The sequence below is a fragment of the Sinocyclocheilus grahami genome, unplaced genomic scaffold, assembly GCF_001515645.1.
Source record: "Sinocyclocheilus grahami isolate Dianchi unplaced genomic scaffold, SAMN03320097.WGS_v1.1 scaffold207.1, whole genome shotgun sequence".
In the NCBI taxonomy this organism is placed as follows: domain Eukaryota; kingdom Metazoa; phylum Chordata; class Actinopteri; order Cypriniformes; family Cyprinidae; genus Sinocyclocheilus; species Sinocyclocheilus grahami.
The window spans coordinates 419,311-444,541 of record NW_015505386.1 but is presented as its reverse complement, the minus strand read 5'-3'; the positions used below and the strand labels follow the sequence as shown (position 1 = coordinate 444,541).

At 36.0% G+C, this 25,231-nt stretch overlaps 1 protein-coding gene across 1 annotated transcript in view; it reads left to right on the top strand.

The window, feature by feature from the left end:
* LOC107595721 (collagen alpha-1(I) chain) overlaps positions 1 to 25,231 on the top strand; it is a 59,028-nt gene that overhangs the window by 20,362 nt on the left and 13,435 nt on the right. The window contains exons 3-22 of the mRNA XM_016286216.1: positions 2,851 to 2,995; positions 3,544 to 3,702; positions 4,911 to 5,106; positions 7,263 to 7,394; positions 7,624 to 7,704; positions 15,889 to 16,542; positions 18,470 to 18,514; positions 19,615 to 19,734; positions 21,722 to 21,760; positions 21,844 to 21,897; positions 22,034 to 22,087; positions 23,388 to 23,495; positions 23,639 to 23,692; positions 23,812 to 23,865; positions 24,048 to 24,092; positions 24,233 to 24,286; positions 24,416 to 24,460; positions 24,678 to 24,731; positions 24,811 to 24,855; positions 24,931 to 24,984. Coding sequence (XP_016141702.1) covers positions 2,851 to 2,995; positions 3,544 to 3,702; positions 4,911 to 5,106; positions 7,263 to 7,394; positions 7,624 to 7,704; positions 15,889 to 16,542; positions 18,470 to 18,514; positions 19,615 to 19,734; positions 21,722 to 21,760; positions 21,844 to 21,897; positions 22,034 to 22,087; positions 23,388 to 23,495; positions 23,639 to 23,692; positions 23,812 to 23,865; positions 24,048 to 24,092; positions 24,233 to 24,286; positions 24,416 to 24,460; positions 24,678 to 24,731; positions 24,811 to 24,855; positions 24,931 to 24,984 — 2,192 coding nt within the window. The remainder of the gene's footprint in view (positions 1 to 2,850; positions 2,996 to 3,543; positions 3,703 to 4,910; positions 5,107 to 7,262; positions 7,395 to 7,623; positions 7,705 to 15,888; positions 16,543 to 18,469; positions 18,515 to 19,614; positions 19,735 to 21,721; positions 21,761 to 21,843; positions 21,898 to 22,033; positions 22,088 to 23,387; positions 23,496 to 23,638; positions 23,693 to 23,811; positions 23,866 to 24,047; positions 24,093 to 24,232; positions 24,287 to 24,415; positions 24,461 to 24,677; positions 24,732 to 24,810; positions 24,856 to 24,930; positions 24,985 to 25,231) is intronic.

The window sequence follows — 25,231 nt, the reverse complement described above, 5'->3', positions numbered from 1 at the left end:
TGCCCTCAGGGTATGGCGGTAGTTTATGAGTGCACGTGTTTCAAGTAAGAACGATTCAGGCGTCTGGTTTGTGTGTTTGTTTTTTTTTCTATGTGTGTTGTCATTTCTGTGTCGTCTGAAACTGAGGGAAAATGCATCAGTCATTTTGCTAAAGTGAACTTGGGTAAGAGCTGTTTAACCTTAACCTTTCCTGAAAGCAAGGAGTGTATCCTTTCTCTAGTTCCCTTTGTTCTCGCTTCTCTTCTCTTTCATTTTATTCTTTCTTTTTCAGAGTTTTTTGATAAATGATACCATGTTGCCATGATGCTTCACAAGCACATTTCTCCAACCAGCTCTCTAGATTATAATCTAAATGAGTGGAATATCCTTGTAGGATCTTTTATTCCAATGTAATTTAAGATGACAGCATCTCCACATCTGGACTGAAGTCATCTGAGCTTTGATGTGAGCGTGATGTCATATCCTCAGTATTTATGGATCTTTTTTGTTAGTCTAAAGCAGGTCTTGCCCTAAAAATCACTTCTTTTGTTTTCAGACTTTCAGCCAGCAGACTCAGTTTGTTGATATATCATTGTAAGTACAGGAAGTAAGCCAAATTCTCTCAGAATATCAGTACAAATTTCCATTGGATAGCTCATGTATGGGTTAATATTGTTGGCTAATGGTTCAGAAACAATCATAGTGTTTTGGGAGGTGGATTTTAGTCTGTGTCACCAAATAGGGGTCTGCATATGTGTTTCCAGCATGAAACTGTGACCAATACAGCTTGACTAATAGCCATAAATAATGTGACAACCACCATGAAATTGGCAGGAGTGCTACGTAGAATGTAGCTGTCCATTTAGAACTGTTATATTGCAGCAAAAAGAGTACATTAAAGAATATATCTCAATTTAAAGAAAATTTGATTAAGAACAAAATTTCAGATGCGAGAAACCAACAAATCTGGTGAAAGTTTGGAGCATGTTCACATTGGAATGTGTTTACTATGAGACCAAGGGAGAGTAAGGGAAGAGGGGGATGTGTAATCCTGTTGGAGCAATTACATGTTCCCGGAAAAAGGCTTGCAGTCCTGGTGCAGTGCTCGTTACACAGTGCGTAAATCAGCTGTGCTTCATGTGCATGTTTAGTCATCAGAATCCTCGCTTAACCTGTTCACTCACTCTCCTCCTTGTTAACAGTGTTGGCAGAAGCAGTCATAAGCATAGTTTTGTTATTTTGCCTGATGTCAGTGTCATTTCATGTAATTTTGCATGCTCATTTCTCATATTTTTACATTTAGATTACCGTTGTCATCTGACGTTCACTTAAAATTAGAAATACTAATAATTTAATAACACTATTTAATTTCAACTTTCACAGATCTCAAAATAAATATAAATTTTTCATACTGTATACGTTATAGAGATGTTTTACCTCAAACTTGCAATATTTAAAATGATTGATTTTAGATTTTACCATATTTTATTTTACTCAAAATGGTACAAATACTATATATATAATATACATTTTATGTACATTATCATTCATATTTTTGGTGTCAGTAAGATTTTTAAGAAATTAATAGTGTTATTCAGCAAGAATGCATTAAATTGATCAAAAGTGACAGGAAAGACATTTACAATGTTATAAAATATTTATTTTTAAATAAATGCTCTTTTGAACCTATTAATCAAATAATTTAGAAAATATGTATCATGTTTCCACAAAAATATAAAGCAGCACAGCTGTTTTCAGCATTGATTATAATAAATGTTTCTTGAGCACCAAATCAGCATATTAGAATTATTTCTAAAGGATTATGTGGATTATATTTAACAATGTTGCTGTTTTACTGTATTTTTGATCAAATAAATCATGTGTAATGTTATACTTTTTCAAAAACATTGAAATCAAATCTTACTGACCTCACACGAAATTTGTTCTCAGGGCCAGCAGCATACAGAAACCTGATAATAATCATTCTAAAAACATAAATAAAAACTCAAACCTATAATAATAAATTAATACTAAATACTAATGTTATACATGTAATCTGATAAATAGCACAGTGCATATGAAATAAATAATATAAATAATGTAATAACTACATAGATTAAAACCAAAAGCATGTTAAAACCTCTTGTAAATGAAGTCTGCACTCCAATCTGAAGCTTATGGTGATGGATCAGTTCTCACAAAGTAAACTAGCTGCTCTGCCATGTGTGTTTCAGATCTGTTCATTGTAAATAGTGCTTTCTGAGTACCTCTCTCTCATTTGATTAAATGCAGCATTCAGCAAGATTTATTTGTCTCATTTTAAACAATGCTGCACACTAAAACACAAGCCTGCAACCTGGGGGCATGAGATATGTACAAGCACATAAACATTAGCAAGCACACAGTATACGCTGTAAATTAAGTCATTCAGCGCCCACAGGAAATGAGCATGTTAAAGAGGAAACACAATGGTGGGCACTATGGGGGTATGCACCTTTTAAGACCAGCTGACTTGTTATGACCCTCTAAACGTCTAATAAAAGGGCTTTCTCCATACGGTGAACTGATTTCCTGAGTGACTGCTCTCACACAGACTTACCTCAGAGTTGCTAAGACCTCAACAGAGCTAATGATTAATACTGCAAAAATGCACCTAGACAACAGAGCCTTTTGTTTATAGGCTCGGTTTTCATGTACCTACTGCGTTATCTAAAACAGATGTTTCTGGGATCCATTATGCAATCTAGGCTAGACCTAGTCCTCCTGTGACTTACCCACCCTCATATCTTTCAGGAAAAAAGCTGAAGTTTTGTTGAGAATGTACTTAATGGGCCTAACATGTTTTTCCTCTTACTTTTAATTGTTTGGCAGAAGCAATAGACCTTCTTGATCATCTGTGGCAGGTGGCTAATCACAGCAATGCATCAGTAACACAGGAAAGCCAAAGATGTCCAGTCCTGCATGTAGGCCAGTACTCCACCCTCTATATACCACTACGGCAGGTGTTTGGACACAGGTATGCACACTTATGGCCTGCTGACATAAAAAGTTTTTTTTTTTACATTTTATGTTTTTTCTGTTTAGACACTCCAAACTTTGTTTGTACGTGTATCAATCTTAATGCATATACATATACAGTTTAACAATTTTGGTAACACTTTAGTATAGGGACCAATTCTCACTATATTAACTAGTTAATAATTAATAACACATTGCCTGTTCATTAGTACTTATAAAGCACATATTCTGCATGGCCATATTCTACATCCATAATCCTACCCAATATCTGAACTTACCAACTACCTTACTATCTATTAATTAGCAGCATATTAGTAGTTTATTGAGGCAAAAGTCGTATAGTTAATGGTTTGTAAATAGCGAGAATTGGACCTTAAAGTAAAGTGTGACCACAGTTTTGTGTCCTTGTGAAAAATAAGCTCAAAACCACTTTGTGATTTGATGTTATGAAACATTGTGTTTTCATTTTATATACTGTATGATATTATTTCTTAAAGCCAATGTAGACATGTAATTCTAAGCCTTTCTCTCTCATTTCATTCTCAGGTTTGGTGATGAGTTCAGTTTGCTGTTGCATTTGCGTAGCTCCCAGTCTGAAGACCGCAGTGTGCTGACTTTCCTCTGTCCAGATGGACACATTCTCCTGCAGATTCGCATCAGTGCCTACACTTTTACCTTTATCAGTACCCAACAACGACACTATGAGTGAGTCTTCACTTCACTGACAGACATGGAGAGTGTTTAAAGGGTTACTCCACCCCAAAATGAAAATTTTGTCATTAATCACTTACCCCCATGTCGTTCAAAACCCGTAAAAGCTTCGTCCGTCTTCGGAATCCAAAATATCTTAAATTGTGTTCCAAAGACTAACAAAGCTTTTACGGGTTTGAAATGACATGGGGGTAAGTGATTAATGACAAAATTTTCATTTTGGGGTGGAGTAACCCTTGAAGAAACACTTTACCTCTAATTTTATCTTATATTTACCATGTTGGAAATATTAGGGAGTCTCTGTATTCAGTTTATTTTATTTTATTTTTCCTTTTTATATATATATATATATATATATATATATATATATATATATATATTCTCCAAAGCAGACAGTTAGAGCATCCAAACAGTTATTCACCTAATAAAAAACACATATTTCCTGACAAGACAAGTTGGAAAGGAGACAAGTCTACGTAATTGCCAATGTTTAATTATTCTTAAAGGGGGATTAAAGGGGAATCATCTGAAAACTCAATTACTTGGTGGTCTTCATTATTTTGTGGTTCATACTTTGGTCCCAAAGCTGTCATCTTGGCAGGAAAAAGATAATTAAAAAAGCACATCTCAGTGAATCCTGTTATGTAACCACAGTCTGTTTATTCTCCTTCTCCTCTCTTATTTTCTGTTGCTTGCTTTTGAATGTCATTGACCTTCTTTGTTCCTCTTTCATGATGACAAAACCATCCTCATCGTCTGCTCATTCTTCATGTCATGGAAGTATTAGTTTTGGCCAATGGTTAATTTTAAACACAAGCACAGACCCCACTGTGTTGAGGAGCTCTGTGATATATTAAACCAAGATTTCTGGATTTGGCTTAGACTTAAGCCAAGCCTTACAGTGGAGACGTGTAAATGAGGCATGGGATTTAACTCATGGCCTCTCAAAACAAATATTTGAAACTGTCGCCTAATTACCCACCTGCAGGACAAAATAAATTGAAGTTTTACGCTCACATTTTACTTGTTTGTGCTTCTCATTTATTATGATGTGACATAACAATGCCGTAATGCTCTTACTGTGTTCTCATATGGGTTTCTGTTTAGTTTAAGCTTGCATATACCAAAAAAAAAGTATTTGTCATTATGCAGACAAGAAGCATTAAAGTTTTGTTTTTCAAAACCTGTCCTGTCATTCCCAGGTTCCCCGTGGCAGTGCTGTCTGATGGGGGTTGGCACCACGTGGCAGTCAGCGTCTCCTCAGGCCGGTTGGCGTTGTATGTGGATTGCTCCATGGTTGAGAGCGTGGACTGGGCTTATAAGGACGGTTTGGGAATCTCAACTGATGGCCTGGTTATGGTGGGAGGAATCATTGAGGGTTTTGAGACACCTTTTGAGGTCAGTATGCAAACATACAAGGATGTAGTACCTATCACTTACTGTGTGATGAGAATAATGTATCCTTCATCTCACCAGCTCTCAGCACATGACACATACTCTAAATACATCTCCAAACATTCCCAGTCGGCATTTAAACCCAAAGTAAGGTTTATGGAGGATGAGGGTCTCTCAGTGTATAGGAGTTACTATACCCCAAGCTGAACATCTGCGTTTATACTTATCCAAGTTTCCAGAAGGATTGAACATTCTGTTGCTGACAAGCGGATAGAGATTTTACATTTTTTATGTGCAACTATCTGTTACAAACTGCCAGCACAGTTTCTTACATAAATAATATCTGATGCAAAATTCAACAAGCGTATGATTGGTTGGTTCATAAAAATAGCATGTAACATTTCATGTAGCACTCAGTTAAAGAATGATTTTAATAAAGAATTTATTAAATAAAATTCATGATGATCTTGTCCCCAACTGTAAACTCAATCTTTTCCCCACAGTGCAGGTATCCTAAATTCGAAGTTCCTAATACTTTAATGCATTGTTCATACTGACAGCCATATTTATTTGTAGAAGTGAATTCCGAAAAATGAAAATTTACTCCAAGATGTAGATGAGTTTGTTTCTTCCACAATTTAGCATTTCATGATTTGTGAGTGGGTGCTGTCAGAATGAGGGTTCAAACGACTGATAAAAACATCACAATGATCCACATTAACCTAGTCCATCAATTAACGTCTTGTGAAGTGAAAAGTTGTTGCATTGTTGTAAAAATCAAATCCAAATCCATCAAGGCTTTTCAACTTTAAACCTTCGCTTCTGGACAAAATATGAGTCTCATGATAACGCTTACTCCAGCAAAAAAAGTCCCCAGTTGTCTCTCACATCAAAATCCCCTGACATATTTGTTTAGAACAGTTTTAGCTTATACGGTGCTTGATCTGTGCATATTTTTCTCCTGATTCAGGCGAGACCATTTTTTCACCGGAGAAAGCATTATTATAGGACTAGAATAGTAGAACTAGTATTTTACCTGGAAACAATGGTTTGATCTTAAAAGGGTCTTAATGATGGATTTGTTTCTTATAAACATGCAGCTTTTCACTACACAAGTTGTTATTTAATGGACTGGAGTCATGTGGATTACTTGTGGTTTATTGTGATGGTTTTATCAGCTCTTTGGACACTTATTCTGACGGCACCCATTCACTGTAGAGGATCCAATGGTGAGTAAGTGATTTAATGCTAAATTTCTCAGGTGAAGGAACAAAATCATCTTGGATGGCCTGAAGGTGAGTAAATTTTCAGCAAATTTTCATTTTTGGATGAACTACTTTAATTTGCTGCTACTGTGTACAGAGTAAAGGAGTCACTTCTACAAACCTAAACACATGATTGTTGACATTTTAACATTTTGTTGTCTCCGCTATGAACAAGAAACATATATGCTATCTTAGATAGCCTGCTTGGCATATAAATGATCCATGTAAAAATAGTTACACTAGATGTAGAATGTTTGTAGCTGGGGTGTGTACACGGCCATATATTATAGATTATAACAATAGACCCACATCAGGTTGGGGGTAAAAAAAAAGGCATTTTGGGAGATTATTTTGGCCTTGTAAAATGGATTTCAAATTAAATTTCTGTGTTGTTATGCTGAAGGAAAGGCATTTTAATGGAAGTCGGAGTATAGTTAAGACAGCTGTGCACAAGTTAAATGCCCTTTTTTAGTTGTGTTATACAGGGAAAGTTAATACAGCATAAAGTCTAGGCTGAGTCTCAGAGAATGACATCATAGAGTCCAAACATCCCATTTACATACTCACACACTGAACTCAGTCATAAGGTGACATGATTAGGGTTTGCATTTACCCAACTTCTAGGGTGACACTTCATTATCATAACAAATATCATTGTATTATAAGATGTTTAAGAGATTATCGGACTGCAATCTAGACTCCAAGCATTGATTGATTCATATGTATTCATATCCGAAATGACCTGTTTACAAAAGCTTGTATGCTTATGTGTGTGTGTGTGTGTGTGTGTGTGTGTGTCTGTAAGCAGACATGCATGTATGCACTGTGTGACCATATGGGTTGTGTGTACGCATCTGTATAGGTGTAATAGCTTAATTTGCCTTGTATCTTTAGGGTGATCTGATGCAAGTGGCATTTCTGATGGGAGAACCAGATGCAGCTCGAGACCAGTGTGCCGTTTTGCAACCCCAGTGTGGTGGAACCGGACACAAACCACCTCGCTCTCCTCGCATACACACTGACGAGGTAAGTGAGCCATACTGTACAGGGAATATCATGTAACCTACCCACACTGATATCTTCTGAGACTAGTTTCTGCCATCTGACATTGATATAAACAACAAAAAATATAGGAAATGCATTTATATTATTGTGTGTATACAGTATCTGTATCTCAAAATACATCTTTCAAGAGTTCTACAGTATCTACATACATCATCTTTTCATCTGCCTTGTTTTCCCTTTCCCTGTCCAGGAACTTCTGCTGTCCTCAAATGACCTGGAGGACTTATTAGAGACAGCAGAGGACAGTGACTCTATTCGTGTAAAACTGACTGTAAGTTGCAATACTATGCAGCTGTGCCATAGTAACTAAGTTACTTCTCATATAAATTCAAATTCATAGTCAAAATTGATACTGTTATTTACTCACCTTCATGCCATTCCAAACCCATATGACATTCTGTAAAACATACAAGATGTATTGCAGAATGTCCATAGTGGTCTTTTCTATAGAACAAAAAAGAGGACTGTCACACTTTTAAAAATAACAAAGAAGCAGTTTAAAAGTTTATTCTCTTCATCACAAAAAGCTTTGTACAACTTCAGAAGACTATATAGCAATAGAAATATGTCCCAAAAATAACCACATTTATGGTACATTTATGTTTTTTGTTTATTTTGGGAGCTATATGAGGGTGAGTAAATGATGACAGAATTTTTGGTAAAGTAACTCTTTAATTACGTATCCATTCAATTAACATTAAATTACCTAGCAAATAATCAAACAACGTAAAGATACTATTAAAATATTGATGTTTGGTGTGGATACAACTGCTTGAAATTGTGGCTTCAACCATTGCATGTGAACTGTCAATTTATATTGCCACTCAACATATTTTAAACCTTGTTAAAAGCTGTATTTGTATTTGCACACCTTTCCTGTCAGGCTGATAGGAATTTAATGTCTAATTTGTGGTATTTATATGTACAAAATGTTTAAAAAATCCTGATGAGAACAAATGACAGTCTTAAAGTCGTCCAACATACTGTGAAGCGAACCTGTAATCACATATCAAACCCAAGTGGGCTTTCCAAATCTTTTTTGTCTCTTCTTAAGCCAAATAAAGATGGTGTGTGGTGTTGCTGAGCTATAGCAGCCTTGTCAGTCCAAGTGTGTTTGCCAGCTGTGAGCTGTTTGGCCAATGGATTCATGGTCATTGTGGGCTGTGACTCAAACTTAAAAACTGCAGATATAAGTATTGATGGACTCCATATTAGAGATGCAAAGATTGCAATTTTCTTGGCCGATTTCAATTTCTGATTTTTTATTAGTGTGATCTGCCGATACCGATTTTTGCCGATTCCGATTTTCTTTCTAAGAACTATAATTGACAGAATATACAAACAAAAATCTACTTTTCTTCAACTCAAAAGTTTTATTTTATAAAAAAACACAAGTAAAAAGTCAGTAATAAAATAAGAACAAATAAAAAATTGCAAACAACAACACAAATAAATGCAATAGAATAAAGAGAGCTATGAAACTAAGTTTTTCAGGTTAAGTAAGTTTTTATTCAGGTATAAAATACTACAGAAATTTGATTACTTTAATTTCTGTAGTCTTCATTGTAAAAAGTAAATACAGATTAATGCTTACCAGAGCAGAAATTTATTTTCTTTGTCTTTTGTCATTAAAAGTGACAGTAGAAATTATTTTTTTCCCATTTCAAATAAATGCTGTTCTTTTGAACTTTCTGTTCATTAAAGAATTCTGAAAAAGTATTATTGTTTTTACAAAAATATTAGGTAGCAAAATTGTTTTCAATGTTGATAATACTAAATGTTTTTTTTGTGCATGAAATCAGCATATTTGAAGAGTGGAGTAATGGCTGCTTGGAAATGTAGCTTTGCCATCACAGAAATATATATACTTTTTTTAATATATTCAAATTGAAAACTTTTTTTAAAATTATAATAATATTTCACATTGTTGTTTTAGATCAAATAAATGCAGACTGGGCTTGAAAAAACAGACTACTTGAAAAAATAAAATAAAATTAACAGTGTTGTAGGTATCTGTTTTTCTTTCGTTCCAAGCCTCTTGCCACACCTCAAGACATTACAAAGATATTTACACACACATACTGACGTACATACACGGATTGAGGTGAGCTCATAGAACAGTTGCCTTGCAACCTATTAAAAAAACTACTTAAGGTGATGAGCTTATGAACACATCTGTCATCTTAGTTATAATTGACGCAATGAGTTGTTTTCTTGTCTGTTAGCTTGCAGTGCATGCCATTTCCATGTCCCAAGCTTTAAAAAATCCCTCTCAGCAAATTACAACAATGCACTGACGCATTGAACTGAGAAGCGTCTCTTTCAGATATGTCAGATTCATAATGAGCTCTCCGTAAGATATAGTAATTGGAATGTGCCAAGGATTCCACTGATGGGTTGAAACATAGTTTACTTTAAAATCCAATAGCGGAAATATATTTATGACTTGATTGTATGACAGTTTTATCAATGGCCATGTGAGACAAAGTTTAAATAAACAGAATTCTATTAAAACTATTTCTGCCTAGAAATGTGTTTGCAAATTATATTTAAGCTCTAAAAAGTTTTTACAAACTGAATCATAGGTTTTGGTCAAGACAGCTGCTGAGAATATCATCCATAAAACAATCTGTTTGATCTATTCAGATTGATCTGTTTCCCTGCAGCAGCTGTCAGTTGTTTAGTACAACAAATATAAATGTGTTTGGAATTAAGTTAATATCTATGTATACATGTGCAAAATATTGTGTCCCATTTGGATGTCACAATGACAATAAACAAGAGTAACAACATGTAACAACACCATGTGATTATACGATATTCTGCCCTTTTTTGAGCTCAGCTGTGCAAACTGTTAAGGCATTTTTCCCTTTTTGGTGTGTATGATGGTTTACTGAAAACTCCATAATTATATGTCATTGTGAAGGCGTCTATGTCACGCCTGCTCTCCTCCTTACTGTCTCTCTATCCTCGGGCAGTCACAGACTGTTGCCGGTACCCTCAGCTCAAGCTCCACTGACTGTAATTATCTGTTCTGAGACCGTAATTTAGTACTGTCCGTCCCCAAACCCACAATAAATCACATGCAGTGAATGCACAGAGACTTTATCATGCAAAAAATATTACTCTTTACCATTATGGATGGATGGATGGATAGATGGATGGATAGATAGATAGCCTTGTCAACACTCATCAGGCTCCTACAAATCCAGAACTGACTGGAATCTTCTGGAAGCAATTATCCATTATTTGGGAAGGACCCTTGTGACAGATCTCCATAGATTGTCTCCATAAGGACTCTCCACATTGCTTTCTGTGTTATGAGTGGCCCCCTCTTTGATTTAGGATCTTCGCTTTGATTCAGAATAAAGTTAGATCAAATAAATGCAGACTGGGCTTGAAAAAACAGACTACTTGAAAAAATAAAATAAAATTAACAGTGTTGTAGGTATCTGTTTTTCTTTCGTTCCAAGCCTCTTGCCACACCTCAAGACATTACAAAGATATTTACACACACATACTGACGTACATACACGGATTGAGGTGAGCTCATAGAACAGTTGCCTTGCAACCTATTAAAAAAACTACTTAAGGTGATGAGCTTATGAACACATCTGTCATCTTAGTTATAATTGACGCAATGAGTTGTTTTCTTGTCTGTTAGCTTGCAGTGCATGCCATTTCCATGTCCCAAGCTTTAAAAAATCCCTCTCAGCAAATTACAACAATGCACTGACGCATTGAACTGAGAAGCGTCTCTTTCAGATATGTCAGATTCATAATGAGCTCTCCGTAAGATATAGTAATTGGAATGTGCCAAGGATTCCACTGATGGGTTGAAACATAGTTTACTTTAAAATCCAATAGCGGAAATATATTTATGACTTGATTGTATGACAGTTTTATCAATGGCCATGTGAGACAAAGTTTAAATAAACAGAATTCTATTAAAACTATTTCTGCCTAGAAATGTGTTTGCAAATTATATTTAAGCTCTAAAAAGTTTTTACAAACTGAATCATAGGTTTTGGTCAAGACAGCTGCTGAGAATATCATCCATAAAACAATCTGTTTGATCTATTCAGATTGATCTGTTTCCCTGCAGCAGCTGTCAGTTGTTTAGTACAACAAATATAAATGTGTTTGGAATTAAGTTAATATCTATGTATACATGTGCAAAATATTGTGTGCCATTTGGATGTCACAATGACAATAAACAAGAGTAACAACATGTAACAACACCATGTGATTATACGATATTCTGCCCTTTTTTGAGCTCAGCTGTGCAAACTGTTAAGGCATTTTTCCCTTTTTGGTGTGTATGATGGTTTACTGAAAACTCCATAATTATATGTCATTGTGAAGGCGTCTATGTCACGCCTGCTCTCCTCCTTACTGTCTCTCTATCCTCGGGCAGTCACAGACTGTTGCCGGTACCCTCAGCTCAAGCTCCACTGACTGTAATTATCTGTTCTGAGACCGTAATTTAGTACTGTCCGTCCCCAAACCCACAATAAATCACATGCAGTGAATGCACAGAGACTTTATCATGCAAAAAATATTACTCTTTACCATTATGGATGGATGGATGGATAGATGGATGGATAGATAGATAGCCTTGTCAACACTCATCAGGCTCCTACAAATCCAGAACTGACTGGAATCTTCTGGAAGCAATTATCCATTATTTGGGAAGGACCCTTGTGACAGATCTCCATAGATTGTCTCCATAAGGACTCTCCACATTGCTTTCTGTGTTATGAGTGGCCCCCTCTTTGATTTAGGATCTTCGCTTTGATTCAGAATAAAGTTTTTTTTTTTGTTCTCTACTTGCACATAATTCACATCAGCAGGATCTCATATAGCTGTCAAAATAGATGTGAATTCTGTCAGATGATGCCAAAAATGTGTCTGCATGCGGACAGTGTTTGAATTTCCCATTGGTCCACTTGTCCCTTTTAGCAGAGTGTTACTGTATAAACCACATCAATTAATTCTGATCCACCTAGGCATGCATGTAAGTACTTGTATCTGGACACTACAAGCTTACAAAGACAAGAGCACACACTTGCTCATACACCCGCTCAGTTCGCCCCGAAGCCACAAAGCCAAACAGGTGTCTCATTGTGTGAAGTAGATGATATGTGTGTGTCTGCATGCAATCTTGGTGTATGTGGGTGGATTGAGAGTTTGTGGGTGTGCTAGTGCGTTTTGCACGCATTTGACTAGTCTTGACTGTGAGTTTCACTGCATTTTTGTTGCAGGTGATGTATGTGTGAGTGTGTGAGTAAGTGAGTGTGTGTGCCACCATGAGGATCTGGATGTGTTTGCTAGGATGGTTTCTGTTGGATTTAATGAGATTTGGAGTGCAAGGTCAGAGGAATCACGGTCCAAAGGTATGGCTTCATCTGGCAACCCTTCCGAATTGTGTTTGTTTGGGAAAATTGTTCTTACAAATCATGCATCCACTTTTCCTATCTAATAATGACACATAGGTTTGGTGGTGCACGCTAATCCAATAGTTTATGAAGCTCCATTTTTTTATGGATTTTAGTATGTGTATAAATATTCGTGTTGAAAAATCATGTGCGTGTAATCAAGTGTTAGTCCTTCTATCCTGAAGGCTGACTGTGGTTTGGCTGCAGATGTGAGAGGTTACAGTGGTTTCAGTTTATATGAGGGAAATAGTTTTCACTGAGCTGGTTCGACCCAGATTACCACAAACGCTGGGTTCATGTCCAGTGTCAGGGTGCAGATTTTGACTATATTTGACATTTATTAGTTTAGCAGTATTTTAAAATTTTGTAGTTGATTTTTTGTACTTCTCTCATTTCTCTCTGTTTTTTTTGTGATGCTTATTTTATATACTGTATGATAACCACTGTTCATTATAGGATTTTTTTAGATTATTGTAATGCATAGAACTAAATTGAATTCCCCAATTGACGCCATATTTAAAAACCCTCAGTGGCAGAAAAACAACAGCTGTGGCAACAGTTTTATGACAAGACCAAAATAACATAATGGATGAGACTGAGAATTAATTCAGTTATTTCTGCAGATGTGATTGGTGTTTTCTTACTTAATTTTGTTTTTGCGCCTAACCGTCTTTATTCAATTTGTTTAGTTTCCAATTCCCACTTTCTTTGGGAATCTAGGACATGGCTCTATGAAAAGCATTTTACGGGAAGCTGTATTTAAATCAGTCTAAGTGCAAGATGCAGCTGGTTTGTCATTGCCCATATAAATACCTGTGTCTCTGTGATAGATTTACAGATAGTCACTGTCTTTCAAGTCAAATCAGCTTTTTTCATACCGACTTATGTGTGCGCGTAATTGTGTGTATGCACTTGATTTTTAGACTTTCCACTTGCATACAGTATTTACAGACCAAGACATTAAATGCAAATTTGTACCTTTCAGAAATGAGGTATGATAATAGGTAAGCTTCTTTTGATTTTTTTGCTTGTAAACGTACATTTTAGTACTTGTGGTGGTTAGCTGGCATGTAGATGCGTGTGTAAATAATGTCTCTGAAGCCTGAAGGCATAACCCTTTTATTTTTTTAGGAAACCTTTACCTCTCCCACAAATCTGTCATCTGGCCCTTTTCACTGATCTGTCTAAACTGCATTCAGGCTTTTCTGTAACAGACCTTAAATAATAGCAGGGTTGTACATCATGTGTGCATCACAGCAACAAATCTGGGAACATTCATTTTTGAAGTGAATTATGTCTTAATAGTCATACTAATATATAGCTCTTTGCCCAATCTTGTTGCAGTCACTTCTGTATTTTCTCCACTTGTCAGGACGATCAATGTGGTTGGAGATTTCCTTTATAAATGTCACCACCACAATCCTAGGTTGTTGCTATGGTTTCTCAATATTTGTATGGTATTCTGTTGCCTGGATACAGTATGGATCAGTGTAAATCTATTTTTTTTCTTTTGCTTTTGATTAGGTTCAAAAGAACAAACAAAAGCCTCTGGTCACTAATTAATGACAAAGCCCTACAGCAGTGATGTTACAGATATTTTCATGTTGGTCCTTGTAACAGGAAGCCCCCTGGTGGCCATATGGTGTTATAGCTAGAGCTGCGGTGGAAGCTGCTCTTTACTGGGTGACTGGGTACTTAATGTGAGTCAGTGTGTTCAGACCCTCTTTGGCAGGCTATTAGAGGGATATCAGACCAACAACAGGAAGATAAGCTGGACGACAGCCCTTCGTAGCCAGTTAGGGATCAAGTGTCAACTTATCAGGCCATGGCCACAGAAAGAGCCATTGTTAGTGATAGTATTAGGTCTGATTTTTACCCAGGTTTTCTTCATATAAAGGCTTTTCCATCATATTTTTGCAGGCTATGTTGTGATGTCATGATATTATATTATATTATATTATATAATGGTATGTGTTTATTTATATTTTAAATTTTTTTCCTGGAAGCCATGAAATTGACTGACCTGGCAACCCAAAACAGTATAGCGTTATAATTGTGCAACATAGCTTCACGTATAACTTTTCAGGACTCTAAAGTCTCTTTTTTTAGTTTATCCACTTGTAAACCTGGCAGATGCCACCAAGAGAACTGAAGCACTCATTGTATTACAAAAGTCACATTACTAAAACACCTGGCTTAGACTTCATGCAAATAAAGAAACTAGACAGAATCACAGCAGATTTTAAGGAAACACATGTTTCAATTTTGTATGATGTCATTTTGATATACAGCAACAATCCTCTGCCTTTGACACTATGATATGGGTGTTTTATCACAGGGAAAAGGCTGTTTTTAATTTCCCTTCTCATCATTCAGAATCAGAACCAAGCCAGATCATATGGAATCCAGACCACTCTTCTTTGTCATTTTTCCCTCTTTTTATTATTATTATTTTTGTCTCTTTCTTCAGATTTCATTGTCTCAAAATGTAGCCTGTGTGTGTGACATTGGTTTGCAAGTTTGCATGTTATTTGTTTGTATATGTTTTGTGTCACTGTCATTCTGTTTTGACTCTTTAACTACCAGTGTGATGTAGACATGGAAGGATGCCTTGTTTGGAGTGGTACAAATGTGTGAGCCTTGCATGTAACTCATGCACATCTGATCTTCACATGATGTCAGATCTCAGTAGATCATTGCTGATTGCTACAAGATGTTTAATAGTTTAAATTGTTGTTGTTTATCAGCCTGGAATTATTGCACTCTTGTATTTACCTTAACATCTGTTAGCAGCAGCAACTTCACAACCATATGTAAAAATGGAGATTACAGCTTTAATCAAGTCGCATAAACATTCTCACAGTAAATTAGACATTATGATGAAGTGATTACATCTTCATTAAACATATTATAGTGAACATAAAGCTCCCAGATGTAAAAATGAATAACAAACAGAATTGAATAATACCTTACACTCAATTCTTGGTACACATGAAGTAATTTCTTTATGTTAATAGGGTCTCCATAGACGTGGGATTATACGTGGTGACGGTACTCTGCCTACTGGATCCAAACGTCCTGGCTTTGTGGGGCGAGGTGATGTGTTTGAGGTGGATGAGGATACAGACCTGGTAGACCAAAACATCTTGTCCAAAAATGGTGGTAAACCTTCCAAAACTTTCCCAACTGAAACTACAGGCAGCCGTGATGGAAAGCCAGACTCCACATCCAAACGTTTAGATGAAAACATCACCACTGACAAGCACAAACCTGACAAACCTTCACCAAAGAAACCAGTGGATACCACAATTATCAACCTGGATGTTCAGGTACCTGAGAAACCTACCGGAAGTATTGTACCTAGTAGTGAAATTCACCTGGAAACCACCTCCAGTCCTGAGGATCGAGAATCCAACTTATTAAAAGAGGATTTGGGGGCCACCACACAGGCTCCTCTGAGAACAACTTCTTGGGAGGGCATCTCAAAAGGAAGTGGAAGAAAAACATCCAAAACTCCAGATATCCCTGTTGGACATGGCTGGGGATCTGAGGAGCACCCAGGTACTGTTATACTTACAGGAAGACATAGAGATCTTGTGCGTGGCTCTGATGGGAATATGTATCGCATTCAAAGAGGACCCATGGGGCCAGTGGGGCCCCGAGGTGAGCCTGTGAGTATAAATTAAGAACAGTATAAGTATATAGTATATAAGAATATATCAGTGTTGTTATTGTTAATTATTAACTAAGACAAAATCTAATAAAAGTTCATTTTTGGTAATTGCAATAAAACTGAAATGAAATACAAATATGAGATGAACTTTTGAAAATTTTTTAAATGAAAATTCAACTAACGAATTTGGCAACTAACTGAAATAAAATATGTTTAAGCTGAATGCTAAAATTGCTAACGCCAAACTTGAAATAAAATAAATAAATAATTAAAGCTAAATAGAAAAATAGGGGGAAATAGGCATTACAAATGAAAAATGTTAATAAATACTATAGTAGTATAAATTATACAAAGTAACAGTATATACAGTATATTGCAGAAAGTTTGGTCTCATGTCACAACCTGTTAACACAAAATTATTACTTGAAACCAGTCTGCGTCAAGAAAAAAATTGACACAATGGCTGAAATCAATTGCTGTAGCAGATACATCACACATAATGTATGTCAGATAAGGCATGTACACTATAAATAGAATAAAAACTTCTGATGCAGAAAGCACAAGAGGAAAAAATTAAAGCAAGAATTATCAGGCCTTTGATGCTATGTATGTATTTTTCAGCTGTTCTAAGCTGCACAACATACTGCATATGTCAACATGTCTCACTTCCCTCCTTAGCATGATTCATATGGCGGTCTATAATTGGCTGTTGAAGGAACGACACATCTGCATCACCCAGTCGAAATGCAACATTCACCTGGCTTTAAGTGATCAGGTCTAACAGAAGTAAACCCAGATGTGATGCCATCTGGATGCTTCTGGCTGAGCTCCAGTGGTCCAGGCACTGTAAAAGGCCTCCATTAGATCATGAAGGGTTGATTTTTACCAGTTGGCTGAACACATTAAGTAGATACTGCTTTGCCTGAAAGCAAAATGCAGTAGAGATGCAATAATTAATACACCCCATTTTTTACCATCTCTGTTACTACCATACCCTGCATTTCTTTCTTGGAGGGGGTCAAGCATTTAGTCTTATATTGAATAAGGCCCTAATTTTATCGTTCCAGGGAGTTATAAAGCCTGGTCTGTTTGAAACTAAGAATTTATATTACTTACAGTAAGTCTAAAATATTGTACTGTGATGCAGTGTTGTTATTGTTACCTAAAACAGAAATAATTAAAATTAAAAACAATTCAAAACTAGCTGAAATACAATATAAATGTAAGATGAAAAAGTAGAAATTATAACTAATTAAGCTTTAATAAGCTCAAAGAAGATTGAGATTAAGTACTAAAATTACTAAAAGCTAAACAGAAAGAATAATAATAATAAAAATACTAAAACTTTAAAACTGAAAATATAAAAAAGCTTGTTTTATGAATATTACATTAATATATAAATTGTGGTCCAGTAACAATGGTCCAGTATTCAATTTTTTTGAGGCTAGATCAATTGTTTTTATGGCTCAGATGACAAAAAGCTTGTCACAAACTGTTCAGTGCCATTTAGTGATGAATTCTTTACTCTGTGTGAATGGTTTTGTCGCAAAAAAACTTGTAAACCAGGTGTCATCATACAGTAAGTCAGCTTTTACAATAGTTTTGTGTTGGTTAAAAGGTTAGGTTTAGGTTTAACAGTGTGCTCGTATTACCGTGGTCAGTGTGCCCCTAAAGTTAATAGTTTTTATTAGCTTGTCTGACCTCTGAACTCTGAATGGTTGCTTTGTTAGATCAAATTAAGTCAACAAGGAAAATAGTTTGTTTGCCTAATTTGTTATTGCTTATTTACAGCTTTCTACATGCTATAAACCTGTAGTTTTAACTCTGTTAAACAAGCTCACTACTGTTAAAAGTGAAAGCTGTATGTTTTTTTTGTCATGCTCTGTAGCTTTGTATGTTTAAGGTTTTTACTATGGTCCTTCTAGGGATGTCCTGGGAGTGATGGCTATCCAGGACCCAAAGGTGATAAGGTATGATAATAATCAGAGTGTTTATTAATGAGAAATGGACTAGACCACTCTCTCAGAGTGTCACGGTGAATGAACGCAAGTTGAGGTCAAAGTGCTTCTCCACTGAAGTTCATGGAAAGTTCACGTGCCTGTGGTCATGACCGGCTGACCCTTTGTGTCCTTCTGTGAACTTTGTCACTTTAGATGACTGCTCTCATATGTTTAACCTCCAAACAGAAGTTAAAATGCCAACAAGGAAGTTTGCAAAGACACGCTGTCAGTCTCTGACTTCCTATACTGTGCACTTCAGTATTCTTTAGCTTCCTTTTCGACTTCTATTTCTTCTTACTGACTTCATGCTAAAGTTTAAAAATCATCAATCATCAAAGTTTTCATCAATCAAACCAATAGTGGTGATATCATTGTAATATTTGCAAACTGAGCTTGCATTGGTCTTCTTTCTTGCATTTATTAACATACTGAACTGTGACAAGTTTTTCTCGTGTCTATAGCCATTTTTACACTATAAACATATGAGATGTCCTAAGTGTCATGGCAAAGAGGTTCTGATACACCATTTTCATCAAGGCAACATTTATGTGATCCTTTATAAATCATTATAATATGCTGATTTGATGCTCAAGAAACATTTTTTATTATTATCGATGTTGAAAATAGTTTTCACAAAAATATTACCTGTAATTTTTTCTTTTCAGCTCAAAACAACAGTACTTATTTGAAATATAAATATTTTGTAATATTATAAATGTCTCGATCATTATAATGAATCCTTGTTGAATAACAGTGTTAATTTCTTGAATGGTGGTGTGTTGTAGGCACTGGTATTTACATCTGGAAATAAAATGTATTTATAACTTGAGTGGTGAAAGTCATGATAATTTCTATAATATTTATCAGTTATCTGGTGGTGTCTAAACTGTTATGTACAGTGCTGATTTACAACATGTCTGTTTATACAATGCAGATGTGTGATGGAATTTTGTTTTTCATCCTAACAGCTTTCATCAGGTTTGAGATTTGTTTAAGATTTTAAGCATATGTCAGTGTATTTTTTTTTTTTTTGTGGGATGCAGTCTTTCTTATCGTTGTGATGTTTTTAGGGTGTCATTGGGCTTAAGGGCCGTCCAGGTCGCCGTGGAGTCCCAGGACCTCCTGGGCCACCTGGGCTGCCCACATTCTACCTGTGGAGAAACACACCTGAGGAATGGGCTGCATTTCAGGTGAATTTTCTCTCTTTTTCCAGTTTCTCCAAGTTTTCCGTCCCTGTCTGTGGTCTCCCTGTCTACAAAATTAAACTTTATCCCTCATCCCTTTAAAGTGGCTGTCAGTGCACAGCTGTATCTTGTGTAATAGCTCAGATGAGCACCACAGCCGTGATTGAATAAAGATGCCCTCAGAGAAAAAGAGAGCGAGGGGAAGGAATTATCTCTTGTTGCTGTAATGGGGTATTTGTTTCATACTGCCTTTGAACCGTCCTACACTGTACATCCAGCAATCCAGCTGAGGGCAACGACTTTTCTACTCTTAGTGCTGCATAAGGTCATAAGTTGTTCCTGTAACTGAAGGGGTGATATCCCCTTTGCTAAAACCCAGAACAAAGTCACCTCAACAGAATCAATCAGTATCACTCTTCATGTCAGTTTTCAGCTCGGAATCTCCGAACGCATCTGCTCTGATAACCGAAACCTCTGTCGAGCATGGTCTAATTAAAAGCAGCCTGTGACCTCGTAACTCATTTTGGGATATGTGTCCTTTGTGCAGCATGCTGCCTTTGTAAACGCCTTTGTAGTTTACAGGGCAGCTTTTAAGTTGAGAGTCTGGTTGGATGAGAATGGATCATTAAAGCTTTAGAAAGACCAGAATAGCATGGTTATGACTTTTGCCTTCATTAAAAAGACTCCTCGGAGTAACAGAGAAAAGCTTCAAGAATAGACCAGGAATAATAAAAATACATATTTTGAATATAGACTAATTGGTGGGTAGTCTGAATGACTAACCAATGAGTCGGCATAAGGAAGCTCAGTATAATTAGGCTGGTTTTCTCCTGCACAATATATAGGGCTGCACAATATATTGAAACAAAATCATTATAAAGTCATGATATGACAATGTAATAGTCAAATCTTGAAGGGTGTAATTAAATAAATAAGTAAATATAAATAAATAAATATTCTGACGAGCTGTAAAAATAAAATGTTGATGGTTTAAATTATGAAAATGTAGATATTAAGATCTATATTCAGTCTGCTAAAAAATAAAATTATTTTTATTGTTTTTATTTAATATTTGATTTATTTGTTATTTGACTTATTTTGCAGTATAATAGTATTATTTCAATATGTTTCTTGTTTTGTTTGTTTTTATTCAATAATAATCACAATAAAAATATTTTATAGTCATATTGAATGGTTCAAAAGCAATGGGAATGTGGCCTATAAAAACTTGAGTGGAAAGAGTTATTTGTTTAAACTCAACCGTTAGTAAAAGAGGTTTGAGTTGGTTCTTGTAAACAGTATACCCAAGTATGAACTATCAACTATTTCATGTTTTTCCAAATTTTTCAACCCTAAAGGAATATTTTGCACTCAAAAAAAGTCTTCAAAGTATGGTCTTTTTTTCAGCTTTTTAAAATTATTTCATGTTCTGTGCATGTGCACTCCCCTTCTAAAATGATTAATTCTTTACGAATATAATATTTTTTTTCCAAAATATTAATTATTTTCAAATAATCTTGAGCAATTTCTTATATTTTTCATGTCACAATATATATTGCAGAAAAACGAAATATGCCATTTTTTCCAATATCGTGCAGCTCTACAATCAGACACGTTTTTAGGGGATGCATAACGTAAAACCGCTAAACATGATTCAGCATAGTGGAACATAAAAAGTTGGACTGTTTATAGTTTGACACAATGTTCTAAAAACAGCATTTAAGGCATAAAAGACATTAAGGAAACTAAAAATATATATCTGTCTGCATGCACATGACTGTAGCTGTGAAAGCCGCAATTTCTCAAAAGTGTTTTATCTGGTTGTTGGACAACAAGTTGACCTATCCTCATGACAAATAGAGCAGTTTTGTAGATTTAACTTAATAGAGTAACATATTTAAAATCAGCTGTGATGCTAATAATGTGATTAAATATGGATAGTCATGTGATGCTCAGTTAAATAATTATATTTTTCTCTCACTCTCTCCTCCAGCAAACTTCATTCTTCCAGCTTCTCCGTGCAGGTTGGCCTGTAAGTATACAGCACATATTTGTGAAATTTGTTTCGGAACATGTAATATCCCTGACTCTGTTCTGATTCCTGTGAGCTTGTAGAGAGCGCAAGGTCCGCCTGGTCCGGAAGGAGAGATGGGGAAACCTGGGCCGCAGGTGAGGTACCAGCTGGTTTAATAAGACTTTGATGAGGCTCAGCAACACCTGTGTTATGTAGCGCAGTACTTCCTGAGCTCAGATTACAACACCTGCTCTGCTAAATCATGATCTCTCTCTTAACCTTGTCTACTAGGGCCCACCTGGGGAGCCAGGTGAACAAGGACGTCCAGGACGTTTGGGAGACATGGTAATATCCTATAGTGCAACATTGTCATTTTTAGTGATGCTTAATAAGGCAAGCATCATTTTTATTAGTGGTACTTGCTAAGGCATCACTATTGCTGCTGTAATAATATCATTAACCTGCTAATTGTGCACCAAAAATGTTGTTGTCTGTTATTATAATGTTATCATATCCATAATAAAGAAATATGACAGTCTGTCAAGACAGCTGTAAATAATGTAATTCGTAAATAGACCAAATATTTGCTGTTTGGTCAAAGCAGGACATCATGTACTTCAAATTGGTGGCAATTAATTTGTTTTATTTTTAATGTGTGGGAAAGGGAGGCAGTTATTAGACACACAACCCCACCCATCATTGCTGAGATTTAACCACAGATGTAAACAAAGGCCCTAGTATCTGCGTTCCTCATTGCGGTTTGTCAGATTTCATGTGACCGAGACGTCACATTTGTGCTTCTCAAAAGCCTTGCATCAATCACTGCTGAAATGAGCTTCTGTTAGCATTTAATGTACCACTATGTGAAAGAGCAGATAGATGGATGGATGGATGTCATTGACTTTGAATGACACTAAATGAGGAGCTGAGTGTCCGTTTTTGACACTTATGAGTGTAATTCAGCATGACCTCTGATGAATTATTATATAGTGACCAGTCACAGGCATGTGTTTATGTGTGTGGTCCTCTCAGTTCAGTGCATGTCTGGCCACATTTCACTTGTATCTATCACTTGCATACACTGCTTTTCACTGCACATGATATGATGAATGCTTCCAGGTGGTGTTCCTAAATCTTAAGGGCTTGCCAAATAAAACCTTATATTAATAAAAAACCCAAGCCCAACATTAGGTTTCTTTGGCTGCATTTACTGTGCAACGCCTAATGCACAGATTAGATATTTTGACATATACATCCTGCCTGTTTATATATTGAACATTGTTAACTGTGTATTAACAAGATACATTAGGCTGGCAATAACACTATCTAGAGCTGTTGTTGTATTTGACATTAACACCAACAAATTACATTTTAAATGAATCCACCTTAAGCCCTCATTAAAGCATCTTTAATATGCTCTTAATAACCACTGAAAATAATTTATACCTCAGTGTGTACAAACAAAATATACTTATAATGGAAGGCCAAATTACTTTTAAAGCAATTTACCTTTGTTTAGATGTAGGTTGGAAAACCTATAATATTATAGCTACAGTTACTAGTGCATGCTATTATGATGAACATAGAAATGTGTTGTTTCTTAATATATAATTATTAGCCTATTTTTTATGTGCTATTCTTTCAGGGTGACCGTGGCCTAAAAGGTGTGATAGGCAGAGCAGGTCTCTTTGGAAAGGATGGAGAAAACGGGCTGGATGGGCCTCAGGGGCCTCCAGGGATTCCAGGACCAAAGGTCAAGTGATATTCATGTAAAGCTTACACTGACGTTTACATTATGAAAGAAGCAATTCATCTCAGCATCCTGCTCTGGAAGTGTTTTATTATGTCATGTTTTCTGATTCTTTTGGTGTGTTAACAGTTCATTTTGAAATGCAGGGTCCTTTAGGCTATAAAGGAGAATCAGGCTCACCTGGAGAGAAAGGAGAGGAGGTAAGAGTTATGAGTGGTGAAGCTAGTAACTAAAATATTGTAGATTCAAATCCCATTGATGTGCCATCCATGAACCATCTTTTTTTTTTGCCTAAGGACTTACACTGTTCTTGTTGCAGGGCATTGCTGGACCAAAGGGTCCATGTGGAAATATGGGAAAAGTCGGTGAGAAAGTAAGCCATGATTAAACCAATAATCAATAAATCCAAGCACCTCATGTTATTCGGTGCATTCTATGAGATGATAGGATATATTGCCATCTAGTGGTCAGGCAAAGAATTACTGTATTAAATAGTTGCATGCTGATAATTGTAAGTGTTTATGAAAATATGTAACCTGATGTTCACATTTACAGGGTTCAAAAGGTGCACCTGGCTCTCCTGGTCCTGCCGGCCCTTCTGTAAGTTATCCAACTATGATTGCAGCAACATTCATACTAACTGTGAATGAACAGAATAAAAAAAAAACTTATTAAATGTACACATTTACCTAATATTCATTTTCAGCATCTTGCCTGATTGTATTTGAATTCTTCTTCAGGGTCCACAAGGCATGAGAGGGTTGGAGGGCCCTGAAGGTCATCCAGGGCCTGATGTAAGTGAATACAAAATAACTATAGTGCAATAAATGCTCAACATTTGTTTATCAAATGCACAAATCTACATAGTTGCACATTAATTTTGACATCAAGTTTTAGTTATCTGTTAATGTTATTGTTTACAGGGGGATGATGGGATGGAGGGACCACCAGGCCTTCCAGGTCCACCAGTAAGTAATACAGAACATCATAAATCGATATGATTCTTTCTAATATGCTCATCTGAAACATTTCTTATTATCACAGTTGAAATCAATTGTGCTGGTTAATATTTTTATTGAAAACATGATACATATTTTTTAAGGATTGAAAAGAAAATCATACCACAAATTTTTGAATGGTAGTATCTGATTTGTGCATCAAATTAGATCTCAGCTTTATTTGCAGGGAGCTCCTGGTTGGACAGGTGTGGTTGGTGCCCAGGGGCCTAATGGGTCTCGTGTAAGTGTTTGGCTTTTTCCTCATACATTTCCACTCAGTTTGTCTGATGCATACTAACAATTTCTGTTTTATTTTCTAGGGGGAGCCTGGGCCTCCAGGAGCTGTTGGTCTTCCGGGGCCACAGGTTTGTTATTTATTATTTGTGACAGCGTAAAGTTACTGATAAATGACCTCTACATAACCTGTATGTCATTATTAGGGTCCCCAGGGATTAGAAGGACAGATTGGGTCTCCAGGACCAAGGGGTCTGCAGGTGAATGTTTGTTCTGATATAATGAATCTAACTGATTGATTAAAGAGATAGTCAGGGATTGGATAACTGGACGTTATGTTATTTCACATAGATATCTGCATACTAATATATGCATACTAAACAGACCATGACAGACTCAAACAATTTACTACTTGATCATGTCATGATTCTCATTTGCTCTGACATGCACTGTGCGCTGTAAGGTCTTATATAGACAGGTGTGTGGCTTTCCTAATCAAGTCCAATC